Source organism: Ursus arctos, chromosome Y (assembly GCF_023065955.2).
Source record: "Ursus arctos isolate Adak ecotype North America chromosome Y, UrsArc2.0, whole genome shotgun sequence".
Taxonomy (NCBI): domain Eukaryota; kingdom Metazoa; phylum Chordata; class Mammalia; order Carnivora; family Ursidae; genus Ursus; species Ursus arctos.
The window spans coordinates 24428730-24443858 of NC_079874.1; the positions used below are offsets into that span (position 1 = coordinate 24428730).

The following is a 15129-nucleotide window of genomic DNA, read 5'->3' on the forward strand; positions in this document are numbered from 1 at the left end:
GAGCCCTAGCTTTTCTGGGTGGATCTGCCCTCCCACTCTGTGTTGACACTCGGTCTCCCCCAGCATCGGAAGCCCCCTTCTGCGTGATGGTTCCCCCAGTGGCCTGAGGCCAGCCCACCCCACCCCAGAAGCAGGGAGGCCAGCTCCTCGCTTTCCCGGCCTCCCCAACACCTGGAGCAAGACATGGAACTCAACAGACCCGTCCCCCAGTCTAGGTTAGAAGCTAGTGCCCAAGGGAATGGGCTGACGGAGCATGTCCGAGAGGGGTTGGCAGTAGGCACGCCCGCTTTGCAAGCAGCTGGAGTGCTTTCCGGGGGCCACAGTCCGGCATCCAGTGTTGGGGGGTGGGCAGCACCCAGTTGTGTGTCTGTGCGCGTTCCCTGCATGCGACCAATCCCGTAGCCTCAGTTTGGCTGTTCCTGCCTATGTGGTCTCCAGGCCCAAGATCCTCATTCATTCTTTTCGGCTTACGCTGGCCAGAGTCAGGTTCAGAAGCTTGCAAGTAAGAAGTTTGTCTGATCTGACGATCCAGGTACAACTCCTCCTCGACGGGGGGTCCCGGTCACCGGCCAGCACGGTGGTTTTTATGGGGTGGGGGGCAGAAGGTGCGTGCATCCCTCCTCGCGCCTACTGGACAGGCACCGAGCGAGTCCGCGGACGCCCTGGGGACACGCGAATGACTGTCAGAGACATAGCGTATCAAGTCGCTCTGGTGAGGAGACAGCTGAGCAGAGGAATACACGAGACAGTGACGGGCAGCCTGGTCTGAAGCGATTTCCCGGTCAGGCAGGTTGCTGCAGGGGGGCTCGCGACGGTTTTGTAGCTGGTGGGTGCTAGAAAGCTCGGGGGCGCGAAGGGCCACGATCCAGTGGAGAGAAGGCAGTAATGACAAGGGAGGGACGTTTTCGAGAAGGCGCGGTGCCGGCGACCCACGAGTCTGGGCCGGCTGGACACCACGGAGGCGTTCGTCGCTGGGGGTGTAGTTTGGGTGGGAAAGCGAGGCGGTCCTACCGGGTGACTTCCGTGTGATTTTGGTGTATCGGCCAGGTTAGGAGCCCGCCGATCTGTCACAGCTCAGGATAGTCTCGAGGACTCTGCTCACGTCGCCTATTAGCGGAATGCCGTCAAGCTCACGTACAGCGCGCACTCTGGGTAGAACGTGTCCCACCCAGCGGCTTTCCTGCGGTTTCTCCCAGTTGCTCTCGCTTGGCGAAACGACAGGCTCCTCGTCAGAGCCCCCGCTCTCCGGAGCATGTACGTTTTAGTGGAAGGTAACACCGCGCAGAGTAGTGTCCCGCCGTCTCCCACACCGGTCCCCGCACCGTCTGTGTCCTGCTCGAGGTGGAAGTGTGTCGTGGGTGACGCATCTCAGAGGAAAGGGAGCCAGGCTGGAAAAAGAACGATTCGGCCACGTTCTGAGCGTTTGGTAAGGGCAGACACAGCACTGCTTCCCACGGGGTCCTGCCCATTCTCACGCAGCTCACAAAGCGACGTCTGGGTCTCCGTCCACGGTCACGAACGGCCAGCGCGCGCAGGTGCCCAGAGAGCTTCCCGCGAACAGGAAGAACATTCGTAAATACCCTTTAGGAACCGCATCAAGATGGGACGGTCCAAGTCCTGTGAAGGGACCAAAGCTGAAGATGTCCAAAATAAAACAAAGTCCGGCTTCCTCTCTGGTATAAAGAACCCCATTTAAAGCTGTGTGATCCCATCAAAGCCACACGTCACATACGCCTCTGCCCCCGGGAACCCTGACATGTGCTGCCTCCCACCCCCCGCCACCACACGGCCATGCTTGCAACTAGGTTCTTCCCAGGACCTTCCGTGGCTGTGTTTCCCCCGAATGCCCCAACTGTGGGGACGTGCTCGGTCAACTTGGAGTTATCAAAAAGAAAAAGCAGGCTGTGTCCCTCCCAGACAGCCCTGGGACCCCAGCTGTCGGCTTCGTTCTGGTGCAGGATCACGTCGGAATTGGCGGGAAGGACACCGTGACCTTGTTGGTGACTCGTAGGGCAAGTACCTACCGTGCAGGAGTGCTCTGCCCTCCTCCTCGTCTGCCTCCTTCCTCATCGCGCGGTAGCAACACCCAGTAATTACGGAGCACCCACCGATTGATTAAGGGGACACGAAACGGCAGTTGCCATGTGGCACAGAGCAGATGTCGGTCAGCGTGCGGAACGTTAATGTGTACCGCGGAGTCACCCACGTCCTGTGACTTTGGGGTCCTCAAATGGCTCAACGCTAGTCCTTGAGCTCAGTCTCCCAGCAAACCCGCCTGCTGCTAAGACCCCTCTGCTCTTTTTACCCCCGCCAGCCTGGACTAAGGTAGAGGAGGAACAGGTGGAAACACGCTCCCGTTACAAAACCTGTGACGGTCACTGTGGCCCCGTTTCAGCAGAGCAGCCCCGGAAAGGGGCACTCAAGTAGTTTCCTTGAGAACAGGCAGAGTTTGGTCTTCACCCATCCGTGTCCACGGGGGCCCAAGAGTTCCCCCTGCGAGAGCAAGAACGCACACTCACTGAGTTCTCTAATATCAAAATAGAGCAATTTATTCAAGACACTGAGTATGATCTGTTGATTTTCTCTTGAAACAAATGAGCTACGACACAGAAGGTGATTCTTTTTCTCAGAGAGCGTGAGGGTGAGTGGGGGTGGAGAGAACAAAACGGGGGTTGATGTGGATGGAACAGAATCTAGAAAATGCAGACAGAGGACCACATCTGGCTGTACGTCTGACACAGACAATAAAAACTGCAGAAGCCAGAATTCAAAACTTCAGTGAGTGGCGGAAGGAACATTTCTGCATTTGACAAGAAACACGATTTAAAAAAAAAAGTGGAACAGAAGGTTAAAAGTAACAACAAAGCAGACCCTCACATCTGACAAAGTGCACTTCACTTGGCGCCGTGATCTAGTTTTAGAAAGACGAAACAAACGTCAAGTCCTAGGTGTCGTGTGGGGTCGGAGGGTGGACACCCTGTCACGTCTGGCCCTTTCGGTCCCCCCGCCGTGGGGCAGGATCCCTCTGCCAGCTGGGCGTGCGGGACACGGTCTTGGTCACTTGAAACCCAACCGAAGGTTCTAGGAAGGATCATCGTGTTACTCAGATTTCAGAATCTAGGTTCCGTGTGGTCAGTCAGACTTAAGCATTTACCCACAATTTCTCAGAGCTGTAAACAAGGACAAACAGTAACTTCGCCCACGGGCCGTCCCTCAAGGACAGAGATCAATCTTCCAGCTTTCTGGCAGCAGGGCAAACGTGGCAGGCTCGATGGTCGCGGTGGTTGTGCTGGGGACGGGGACGGATGGAAGGGGTGCTGCCCGCACGCTCATGGTCGGTCCCTCTCAGGCCCGTGGGACGCTTCCTCTGCAAGGGCTGCTCGGGGAAGCTAGGCAGTGGACGTCGACCTTTGTCCTCACCAGCCTCCCGTCTGCACACAGGGGTCAAGCCTGTGCTGCGCATGGCCTCGCAGCCCTTGGCTCCTACCTGACCATTCCCAAGCGGCTCTGAGTTGGCAGGAGGCTAAAGCCCGGGCTCCCGACCTCCTGTGAAGAGTGTCTGCTGAACCCCTCACAGGATGTCTCGCCATGGCCACCCAACAGTGTTTGTTTGATTTGTCAAACACAAGCCATGTCCCGAACACGGGCCACCCCTCGACAACGTATGCTCTGTAGAGGGGACATCCTTACTTGGGGTGGGGAGTCAAGATGGTGTTGGTCTGGACCCCCAACACACTGCATCGCAAACCTAATGATGTCTTGGGGCCGGGCAATGAATCATCATCTGCTATCTTTAAAGATGGGAGAGGCGACTCCACAGAACTCTGACCCCTGGCCGAAGCACTTAGGCAACAGAGCCTGAGTAAAATACCCAAGTCGTCCGCAAGAGCACTTTTTGGGTCCCGTGTAGACCAGCTGTGAACGACTCTGAAATCCAAGCCAATTAATGATATGAGAAGGATGCACACTCTGGTCTTTGTAGCCAGTCCCGGCCCTTCCAGGTTCTGCGGAAGCCCTTCTCCTGCCCGTTGGGTTTCGGCTGCATGGATGGATGCCACCCTCTAACGTCCTGTCTCATGGCTGGAACACACGACCCAGCTGACACCTGCCCAGGACCGGACCCCCGCCCCCAGGCCTGGCCAGCTTCCTCATCCCTTCCTGTACCCGCTGGGAAACAGAGGAGGCAGGAGGCCTCAGCTTTCGGTCCTTCCCCACTGCTCATTTAAAAACTAGGTCGTGTTGGGTTATGACAACAAGAGTACAAAGGTCACCTGATCCAATGAAAGGAAACTCCTCTAGGAACACAAAGCCATGTTTAATTTTTTAAAAACAGTAAAAAGATTCATTATTTAAAAAAAAAATCTTTCTCCTAGTCTCTTGCAAGAGAAAGAAATTATGAAGACAGCAGAAATTATTAGTGACGTTTCTACCTATGTAATTCACTTCCGGGACTGAACATCTTCCTTTCCCATTCTTTTCTGTCATCGGGAGACCAGGGGAGATCCTGGAGCCTTTTATGTCAGTGTTGCAAGGACGGGTCACCCTGCTCTCGATGACACGACCCCCGGTATGTATAGTGCCGTCAACGAGATGTCGAGGGGACATCGAGCCCAGCCGTCAGTCGTGATGGCTTCTTCAATACCATTTGGTTTGGGGAATGCTTCTTGGGGTCAGAGGGCATTGTTCTTCCTCTCTCTCCCGCCGGCTACGAGGGCACACACGCCCTGCAAGACGCAATGCTCTTCTTCGAACCAAAACGTGCTGGGACCTCACGCTCTGGCTGCAGAGCAATCCCGTGGCCAATGCACAGGACTGACCTTTCCCCACCCAGACTTCTAACCACCTTTCATGAAGCTGAAGGGAAAGGAAAAAGCGACCTCAGACCCTGCCTGTGTCTTCCTAAAATTTGTTTAAAATATGAATCACACAAAACTCTCTATGTCTGATGGCCATTTTAGGATTTTAAAATTGTTTTAACATAAAAATATTTTTTTTTTCCAAAAATACTCCGGGCTCTCTCATAAGTATTTTTTTTTCTCCTGTAAAAAGTCCCCCTGCCCTGCCTGCTTACATAAAGCACTTATTACGCGCCGAAAGTGCCCTTGAGACCTAAGATCCGAAGCGACTATGAGAAAGGGACAGAGAGAGAGTGAGCGAGGGGCGATGGGGGAGGGGACGGGGAAGCTGTCCGTCCAGGATTTCGTCATGGTGTCCATGAGGCTGCATCTACGGAGGGTAGACAAGACCACACGGAACGAAGGAGACAGGTGCGGGGGTGGGGGCAGACAACGGGAAAGAAGCAACACACCAAAAACAGTTTCCATCTCAGACTGAAGGCCCCCAGACGACAGGATTCCAGCCAATAGAAAAACCACCGGACAAAGAAGATTCTAGAAAATAGAAAGTGTTGGGATTACAAAGTTGCGCATTTCATCGGTACAAACTGGTCTTTGAACATCCTTTGTGAGAACTGTAGTGTCCAAATTGTTAGGGAAAAAACAAACCCGCCACGTGGAGGAGAGTCCCCTCCCCCCCTTTTGGTTTATCACAGCATTTTTCTTGTTTTTCCTTTTTTTGGCACAGCTTTTTTTTTCCTCCTTTTTCTTTTCTCCTCTCAGCCATCAGAGCCTGTCCTGGATGGAAACCAAACCGTGCACCGTTTCACTGGTGGCTTTGTGCTTCCCAGGCTGAATGTTCTGGGTGGAAACCGTTCTTTCCCCCTTTGATAGGACTGTGTATGTTTCTGTTTTAAACTTCTTGATGAAGGTTACGAAAAAATAGAGACTCCTGTGGCCAGGGATGAGCTGATTTCCAAGTACACTCTAATGCAAGTCAAGTTCATAGAGTTTCAGAGCGGAGCGAACTGTGTCTGCAACCCCACACATTCACTGCTGGTCCGTTAGAATTCTTTTCTATAATATTTTGTGTTTACTTCCGAAGATCTAAAACACACACCTGGAAAGAAAGAGAAAGTGCCTGTTATCTTCACAGACACCACCAAGATGCCTTTACAGCCCTTGGACCAAATCTGGCTCATCACCCGTGTTTTGTAAATAAAGTTTTATTGGCACACAGTCACGAAGGTTCAGAGAAACTCCAGTAAGAGGCCAGTGTCTGAGCATCTGGCCAACCAACCCCAAGCAAACGGCGCGGCACGGAAAAGCCAGGTCGAGGGCAGTGCTGGGAAGAAATGGGAGTGGACATGTCATGACGGGGTAGGTGACAACTCAAGCCTGAGCACACGGATGCTGGGAACACGGGGGGCCCACGTGGACACTTTGCAAGCCCTTCTCTGCTACCCCCCGGCCTTGGAGCTCAACTGCAGGAATGAACTAAAAGGCTAGACATCTCATGGGACCAGAGTAGGACCACTGGGAGCCAGGAGACCTATGGAAGGAAAGGCTGTGCCCTCACCACCGCAGGGCCCAGGTCAGGGGCACAAACGTGGAGCTAAGACAGGAGCAAGTTTCTCGGCGTCAGCACCAGTGGTATTTACGGCCGGATGCTTCCCTGCTGTGGGGCCGTCCCGGGCCTTGTAGCAGGCTTGGCAGCATTCTTGCCCTCCACCCACCAGACGCCAGGCGCCCCCCCCGAAGTAGGGACAACCAGAAACACCTCCAGACATTGTCCAATGTCCTCGTGGGGGCAGAATCACCAATTTCCCTGAGAAAATGTTGGCCAGAATGACAACCTGGAAGGGAGGAACAGGCAGCCATTCTCAAATGGTGCCAACCCAACGGGATCCAGCCCAGAAGTTTCCTTCACCCAAAACACATTCACTGAATACCTACTGTGTGCAAGGCTCTCGGAGACCAGGGCCCATCACTACCCCCCCCCCCCCGCCCCGCTCCAGGAAGTGCAGTCAGGTGTCAGGTTGCCCGTCTTTTCACCTTCCCGCCCTGGCCCCTCCACTCCCCGTCCAGCCACAGGTGCTGCTTACAGAGCCGTCGGACGCGCTGGCGCCCACTTTGTCCCCTCGGGCGTTCCAGCACACCTCGAAGATGCCGCCAGTGCCTCGGTAGCTGTGCACCAGACTCCCGCTCTGCAAAGCAAAGCACAGCAGTCATCACTCAGGACGCACAGGGCACGCAATGCAGGGATGTGCTACAAGGAGCCGCTCCTTGGGATGTCACCCCGAGATGTTATCCCACTGTGTCGTCAGGGACAGCTGCTAAGTTGTCAGACGCACAGAAAAGCAATGTGGTTATCTGGTGGCTGCAGATAACGTGCCTTCAGACCTGCCTCCACCGGGAGCCTACACGTAGCCCTTGGTGGTCCACCACCCGGGCCTGGACACGGCTGGGGAGGTGGCTCCTCCTCGGGCCCCTCCCAGCCAGTGACTGATGGTGCCGTGCAGACGGGGCAGCTGTTCTACGAGATGGGAACACAGCAGGGAAAAGGTCGACGCTGTGACATATTTTTTTATATTTACCTCTCACTGAGAATTAAAGTGACCTTTAATTAAAATGTCTCCAAGAGGGTACCTGGGTGGCTCAGTGGGTGAAGCGTCCGCCTTCGGCTCAGGTCATGATCTCAGGGTCCTGGGATCGAGCCCTGCATCCAGCTCCCTGCTCAGCGAAGAGCCTGCCTCTCCCTCTGCCCCCTGCTCATGATCTCTAATAAAATCTTGAAAAAAAATGTGTCTCGGGGGTACCTGTCTGCCTCAGCCAGTAGAGAATATGACCCTTGATCCTGGGGTCATAAATTCCAGCCCCACGTTGGGTGCAGAGTTTACTTAAAAACAAGGTGCCTGGGTGGCCCCGTCGATTCAGCGTCCACCCCCCGCTCAGGTCATGATCTCAGGGTCCTGGGGTCGAGTCCCGCATCGGGCTCCCTGCTCAGTGGGGAGTCCGCCTCTCCCTCTCCCTCTCCCCACCACTTGTGCTCGCTCGCTCTCCCTCTCTCAAAAAAAATCTAAACAATTAAAAAAAAAATCTTTAAAAAAAAAACATCTCAGAGTGTTGTGATTTATACAAAGGGAGTGATACAATTTGACGAGTTTTTGACAGTAGGGAGCCCCTAAGGAACGATGTCATTTTACAAACCGAGCCAGCATGATTTCCAGCAAGTGTTTCATGAAGAGACTCTGGCCTGCTGTCCCTGGGATGTGTTTTCCAGGAGGCCCATCTAGAGAGGCTGGCTCCACACAGGGCCCACCATCGCCTCTCCTTCCGCAAGAGGATGTGGTTTAGGTAAGGCAGTCCCTGGGAAGCCTGAGGTCTCAGTGGACCCCCGCACGGCTGTGCCAGTTACCCTGGCCCATGCCCCATCTCCCCCAGCCACAAGGGGCACATGGACTCCAGAATGTGAATCCATCCGAACGTCAGCCAAGCCCAAGGGAATCAAGAAGGTAGGTCACGTGAAAAGGGGTGCAGGGAAGCCACGTGATCCATCCCGAGATCCAACAAAATGGATCACTGGCTATTTTCAAGGACTCCTACCATACGACCATCTCCTTCATTAGGAGGACCAACAGCTGAGTCCCCAAGGTAATACTCTGTATTCTGCTAGCTCCTGCCCATTCTACTCAATGGGCAGATTTCTGTTATGCCGCGGGTATTGCTGGGGCACAGACGTGGCCAGGGCGGGCCTCAGCCCCGTTGCCTGCTGCTCCTGGAGAGTGCAAATGGAAGGCTACCTGTCCACCCCCCAACTGCAGTAACCACAGGGCCGCGTCTCTGGAGACGCCTGTGCCCAAGAAAAGGAGGAGGCAGGTAGAAGGTTCGATGCCCACAAGTTGAAGATGGGGGTAGCCCTGGGGGGAGAAGACCCCCGGCCCATACGGAGCACAGGGCAGGCGGCATGGAGCCTGGGGTCTGCCCGGGGAGGAAGGGTGGGCTTCAGGGCTTCGTCTGGGGCAACTCATTCCTAAGCACACATTCCCCACTTGCCGCTCCTAGCCTGGGTCCCTGGAAACACGATTTGGACGTTACTTTTGGAAAGGATTCGGTCCCAGGAATCGGGGGGATTACCTGAGTATTCCAGATATGCACACACTTGTCAAAGGAGCCACTGGCCAAATACTTCCCGTCAGGGCTAAAAGCCACACTGTAGACGGGCTCCTGATGTTTGGTGAGCGTGTGGGTGCAAACGCCTCGCTCCACGTCCCACAGTCGAACCGTAGAATCAAACGAAGCACTGAGAAGACGGGAGACAGAACATCACCACAGAAACACCTTGCTTCCTTTCCGTTTCCCTAAGATGTTTAATCAGTAGCACCAGCTTTTGTTTCCAAGCTTTTATGCTTTGAGAGGGAATAAACAGGCACGCCCTCTCCAAAATGGGACTCGGACATACTGAAAACGAGGCCACAGCCCTCAAACAGATCTTCCTTTCCTTCCCTTTGCCCTTCCCTTCCTTCCGGGGCTGTTACCAGGGACATAAGCTGATACCCACGTAGTTTCTCTCTGCATTTCCTACAGATAGGCATGATAAATACTTTCATAGAATATTTACCACATTTTCTAAAATGCTCCCGCCATTAAAAAAGATAACTTGCATTGTTAGCAACTGAAATGATACCAACGGTTTGGAAAAACAGCAAACTGAATGAATAAAACTCAATCCAAGAAGAATTAAAATACAGTCACGTCCAAATATGTGGTCACACCGTGGAGAGCTGCAAATCTGGGTTATTTTCCAACGTGAAAGCACAGCACGTATCCCAGAGCTGTTACCTGGCATTCTCTCCCCACACGCATGCTCCCTTCCTACCGGTGACTGAAAGGATCACTTGTGCTCGTAATGGGTACCGTGTCACAGAAGCACCTTCTAGGCCATCAGAACGGACGGCAGTGTGTTCTTTACACAGTCATTGAGTGGATTTTAGGACAATTACTTGAGATAAGAGAAGTATGGCCTTCATGATGTTCTGGGGTTAGGCTCTCAGCAGCTGTAGGAAGCCCCTCCAGTTCTGTGTAAGACAGGGCCCCAGCCCGCCGCTCGCAACAAACACCAGTCCTCACTGCTCGGCGAGGCTGCCCGGCCCGCCGCTTGCTGCAAAGGTGGACTCTCTTCCTGATTTACAGCAGGCTGCCACCCGTCGCCTGTGCCCACTACCCCTCTCTCCCCATGGCCTTCTCTCCAACAAGCCCATGGCCGCTCCTGGTCACGAAACATCCCCGCCAAGGCTCCTCTCTTCCAGGCGAAGCAAACACACCCACGCTGCTTCCGACTAGTCTCCAGACCCCCAGTGACCCCGGCATTCAGTCTCGGAATCTCTTCAGCTTGTTTTCTAAATGTTCTTTGGAAAACACAGTACCTAGAGTGGAACGCTGCATCCTGAATGGGCTCCGGCGAGCACTGGGACAACCAATTCCGGCCGGACTGGCCACTCCACTGCTCCCAGTGCTGTGTCCCAGGGGGCTCACTCTGTCGGTGGTTGGGTCAGGTCGGACTATGGCTGGGGAGCCCCTTGTCATCACTCATAATGCTCCCCACCTGCTGCTGCCAGCCGGCTCAAGTAACCGAGCCCAGTGTCCACACTGAACTCGGTCTCCTTCCTTCACCAAAGCAAAGTGCTCAAACCCTGGACGTGTGACCAGTGCCTCCTACGAACTCACGCTCCAGACGAGCCTTACCTCAAGTTAGCTGTCACTTCACAGTCTTGTGGCGCTTTCGAAGCGAGCGCACCACGTCATTTAGTTTGGGAGGGCACGCACAAATTCGCCAACGGCTTAGCGAAACTTCCTGTTCTCTTTGGCTACGAGTAAGTCTTACTGGCCCTGCGGCTAGCTCGGCCCCAACGAGCAAGGCTGCTTTTAGGAACCGCGCCCAGGGTGGGCCGTCTGCCCTTTACCTTGCGAGCATGATGTTGGAATTTGGGTTGCTGGTGGCTGGCCCGGTGGGACTCCACTTTATGGTGTAGATCTCTTTGCTGTGAGCCTGCAGGTCATGGACACACGTGTCCTGCTTCATACTCCAGATCTAGAGAACGGAACAGGAACAACGTGAGCAGATGCCCTTCCTACATCCCTCATTCCGTGAGCTCTTGCGAAGCTCGCCGCGGGGCGTGGAGTGCGGCCGGCCAATCAGCACGTCACACGCCAGAGAGGGGGGCAACGTGCGAGAGTGCACCTGTGAGAAAGGCCGCGGGGAAGGGAAGGAGTCTCCGCAGGGCCCTCCACGGATCCATAGGAGTTAACCGTAGGACAGCGACACCTAGTTGGTAGTGGGGACAGAGGCAGACAGAGGGCTGGGAACAAAATCGTCCGCAGAGGAGCTGTGAGCGCCAGGTCCTCACTGAGTACGTGCAGTTGTCTAGGATGAGACAGCCCGCCCTCCTCTCAGCGTTACCTTTAATGTCATGTCATCGGAGCAGGATGCTAGCAGCATTCCAGAAGGGTCCCATTTGATGGCGTTGACCTCATTCTGAAAGAGAGCAAAGGGTTTCAGGAGAAAGGGCTGTGAGCAGATACTCCAACCTTCCAGCAGGGGGCAGCAGTGCCCCGTCGGCGCCACAAAGAGCCCGTTTGCACGTCGGCTGCATCTCAAAGGACACCGCTGAGAAACCATGCACTTTCCTCTTTTCCCTTTCCTTTCTCTTACTCTGCCTTCCACATTTATGTACGAGCACAGCCATATACCAGACGTCACTGCCCCCTCATCTACGTTTCTTTATGAAAGAAAACATCACGACTAGGGAGTTACACCAATGTACATATAATCCAGGACAGCGCAGAAAACCAGTAAGACCGTGGTTATTTAAAAACGGACTCTGAAAATCGTTCCCTACATACTTTTAATACCACAGCTGCTTCTGGCCTAAATCCATACAAGAGCCCTCTTTCCATGCTTGGGGGGCGGTATGGGTGGGGGTGGGTGGAGGGCAAAGACTTAAGATCTTGGTGCACAGGACAGTTTAATCCAGGTTCGGGACGGGATCAGAAGGCACTAGTGGTAACTGTTAGGAATGCACCCATCAACAACACCGCTGAGGGAGGCAAGGGCTGGAAATCCAGGGCCAACAGCAAGTAAGCCACATGCTGCAACCTAGGGCAGGTAGAAAGTTCCAGCAGGCAGCTGCAGTGTGCTGTGGGGGGCAGAAAGGAATGAGGCTGCAGAAAGCCCTCCAGTTTCGGGGACCGGATGCCCCCGAGGCGGACTCCTGCAGGATGAAGGCAAATGCCCCCCGAGGGACACGTTTATACAGGAGCCCGCTGCACCTCAGCCTGCCGGGGGCGGCTGTGCACTGAGGAGAAATGCCAGGAGCAAGCCCACGGGTCTCGCTGGCTTTCCAGCAGCATCACTAGAGCCCATGTGCCCAGGAGAGTCCCACTCATGCCTGTTGTCCCGGCCTGACAGTCACCTGATTACAGACTCACAATAATGTCCCACTCCTAAGTGCTCTGGTTGGGATGATAAAGTTTACGGTCATGCTATTTGTTAAGGACACCGAGTTTTGAAGGGTGTGACATGGAGAAGTGACAAGGCCACGTGTGCATTCCGTGTAGTCTGGACAGCGGATGGCCCGGGGAAAAGGGAGGAAGAAAGCCTGGAAGTCCCAGGACCAGCTCACTGGGTGAGCTTAGGGAGGACGGAGGGGTTGGGCTAGAGACGGGCATGAGAAAGTGCATGCCGGACCCCAGGGAAACGGGCCCAGGGACAGGCATGGCCCCGTGGACAGGCTCAGCCATTGCAGGCAGCCACGGTGGCTCTGGCTGCAACCAGAGAGAAGAGACCCTACGGGCAGATCTCTCAGGGCCCAGGAGCGCGGAGCTGGGCCCACTGGGTGTCCCCAGCTAGACCCATCTGTAAAGCCTCGAGGGTCGAGCCAACTCCTTCCCCGGGTGGAGTTTTCTCTCCCCGCTCCCAATTCCCAGGAGGCATCCAGGAATGGTCCACAGGGTCTCAGGAAGAAAAGAGGCTCAGCTCCGTTCAGCTTGTGTCTCATGCGGGATGATGAGCTGTGAGAAGACCCATTTGCACATGTGTGATGGTGATCAAGCCCCAAGTGGGGCCGCTGCAAGTCGCAAAGACTTCTGTTCAAAGTTTGGGGAGAGTGTAGGGTTAGGGTAGAGAGTAAGAGACGGGAGAAACACAGAGGGGGGTCAGTTTAGAGACACGATGAGATGCTAACAGGAGAGTTGATGGCTGTGCTTTTAGAAGCAGGGACCGGTAGGGCAGACGAGCTAGTGCTGACGAGTCGGGCGGGCAAGTCTCCCAGGAGGACTGGGGTAGGGTAGAAGGGGGCTTGGGGGCTCCAGGGATCTGACTGGAAAACAGACAGAGAGCCTCGTGTGCCCCACACTACGGAACTGGATAAGAAGTCAGCTGGCATCTGAGTGTGTTGGATTAAATGTTGATATTTTCCACCAAATTTAGGAAAATATGGCCATTATTGCTTCATATAATTTTTGTGTTCTACTCTCTTTCCTCTCTTTCTCCATTACACGTATAATGCTGGAGGGCTTCGTACTGTTCACAGGTCACTAAGCCTCTCTGAGAAAGTCTGTCCAAGCTTTATCACCTCTTCAAATCAACTCTTTTCTATGATCTCGCGTCCCTAACCTTCCTGCCATCTCCCACCTGCTGCTGAACTCCCCGTGAGGATTTTCATTTCAGACACTGCACCCTCGGTTCTCAGACGTCCACTGGGCCGTGCTTTCTCTGCCAGCGCTCCCCATCTATTCGCTCATTACGAGCAGCCTTTCCCTTGTGTCTCTGTACACTTTCACGACAGCCACTTCCAAGTCTTCCCTGCAGAATCGAGCACCTGACTCCTCTCGGGGTCACATGTGGGCCCACAAGTGGGTTAATCCAGGGCCCAGAGATGCTGCGAGCACCCGGGACCCAGAGGCCAGTCCTCAGAAGTCACACTTACGGTGTGTCCCTGGAAGGTTTTGACGGGGCGGTCACAGCCGAGTCTGCAGACGTGGATACACATGTCGGTGCTGCACGAGGCGAAGGTCGTGTTGTTCTGCCAGTCCACATCGAGCGCGGGCGCTGTGGGGCGGGGCAGCGGGGAGACACCTGCATTTACTACCCGTGCACAGAGCTCAGCTGATTTAAAACAATTAAAAGCAGAGTCAAGAAGCCTCATCCAGCCACGTAATAAAAGAACGTTCCCAGTGTGAACACAGCCTCTCCTCATCGACCGCAGAGACCCTTCTGTCCACATCTGGAAGGCTGAGCAGACGCTCTAGAGAGAGCCCCCATGGCGGCTGACGTGCCCTGTGGCCGCGGAGTCGCTGGCTCCCCGACACGGTGAGAAAGGTTCATGAGAACGTGCACTGCTTGCCCTTACACCTGGTTGCTTCCAGAAATATCCCTGTGGCGGGCTGATTTGATTTCTTTTAGGTGGGAAGAACAGGGACAAGGACATGAAAAAGATTTCATACCCTATGTTTTAAAAAATCTCCTGCAACACATTATTGGAGCCCGCCAACTGGAGGGGACTGACCCCTTTGGGGACCAAGTGGGCTTAGGGCTCAGGACTTGTGATGAACACCCCTTCTGACTCCTGGGCCTTTCCCAGGCCCCGGTGGCTCCAGGAGCTCCGTGGAGGGTTTGGGGGAGGGTGATGGACTTCTCTGCCTCCCAGCGCTCCCTCTTCCCCCAACCGCCCGTGAGACACGCAGCACCCTTGCTCTCACACCTCTTGTTCCCAGCAGGAAGACAGTTAGGTTCCTGCACATCTCTGATCACGCAGGTTTCATCAACTGGTCGGTGCATAACCATGTCTCGTATTTCTTTTAAAGTCAAGTCAGCACTGACTCGGGAGAAGCGTCCCGATGACTCGGAATACGCTAACAGCAGCTTGCCCCTCCCCTTCTGCAGTTTCAATGCGGTCACCTTTCACAGGTAGGTCATGCAGGGTGGATCCCGCTCCCTCACCAAGTGCATCTTGCGGGAGGGAGTATTTGGGGGAGAGCGAGGCCAACAGCATCTCTTTCTGTTACCTGCCCAGCACCGTGTTTCACGGTAACCCCCCGGTTCCCGGCAAGGATCCCGCGTGTGCACAGCGTAAGGAAGAAGCAGATCCCGCTTGGTCGGGGGGATGAGCCCGTGAGCCAGAGAGCCAAGACCGCGGCTGCTCGTGCTGAGAGCACCGCACTGGCGAAATCCTGAATTCCTGGGCCACCCTCTGCATTCAGGGCGTGCAACCCATGCACTTGGAAATAGGACGAT

At 54.7% G+C, this 15129-nt stretch overlaps 1 protein-coding gene across 5 annotated transcripts in view; it reads right to left on the bottom strand.

The window, feature by feature from the left end:
• Positions 1 to 2528: 2528 nt before the first annotated feature.
• LOC113240750 (F-box-like/WD repeat-containing protein TBL1X) overlaps positions 2529 to 15129 on the bottom strand; it is a 213486-nt gene continuing 200885 nt past the window's right edge. For all 5 annotated transcript variants that reach the window (XM_057315607.1, XM_048217516.2, XM_057315605.1 and 2 more), the window contains 6 exons: positions 13823 to 13944; positions 11296 to 11370; positions 10799 to 10926; positions 8973 to 9138; positions 6941 to 7042; positions 2529 to 5955 (listed from right to left, as the gene is read on the bottom strand). In XM_057315607.1, coding sequence (XP_057171590.1) covers positions 5929 to 5955; positions 6941 to 7042; positions 8973 to 9138; positions 10799 to 10926; positions 11296 to 11370; positions 13823 to 13944 — 620 coding nt within the window. In that variant the 3' untranslated portion in view covers positions 2529 to 5928. The remainder of the gene's footprint in view (positions 5956 to 6940; positions 7043 to 8972; positions 9139 to 10798; positions 10927 to 11295; positions 11371 to 13822; positions 13945 to 15129) is intronic.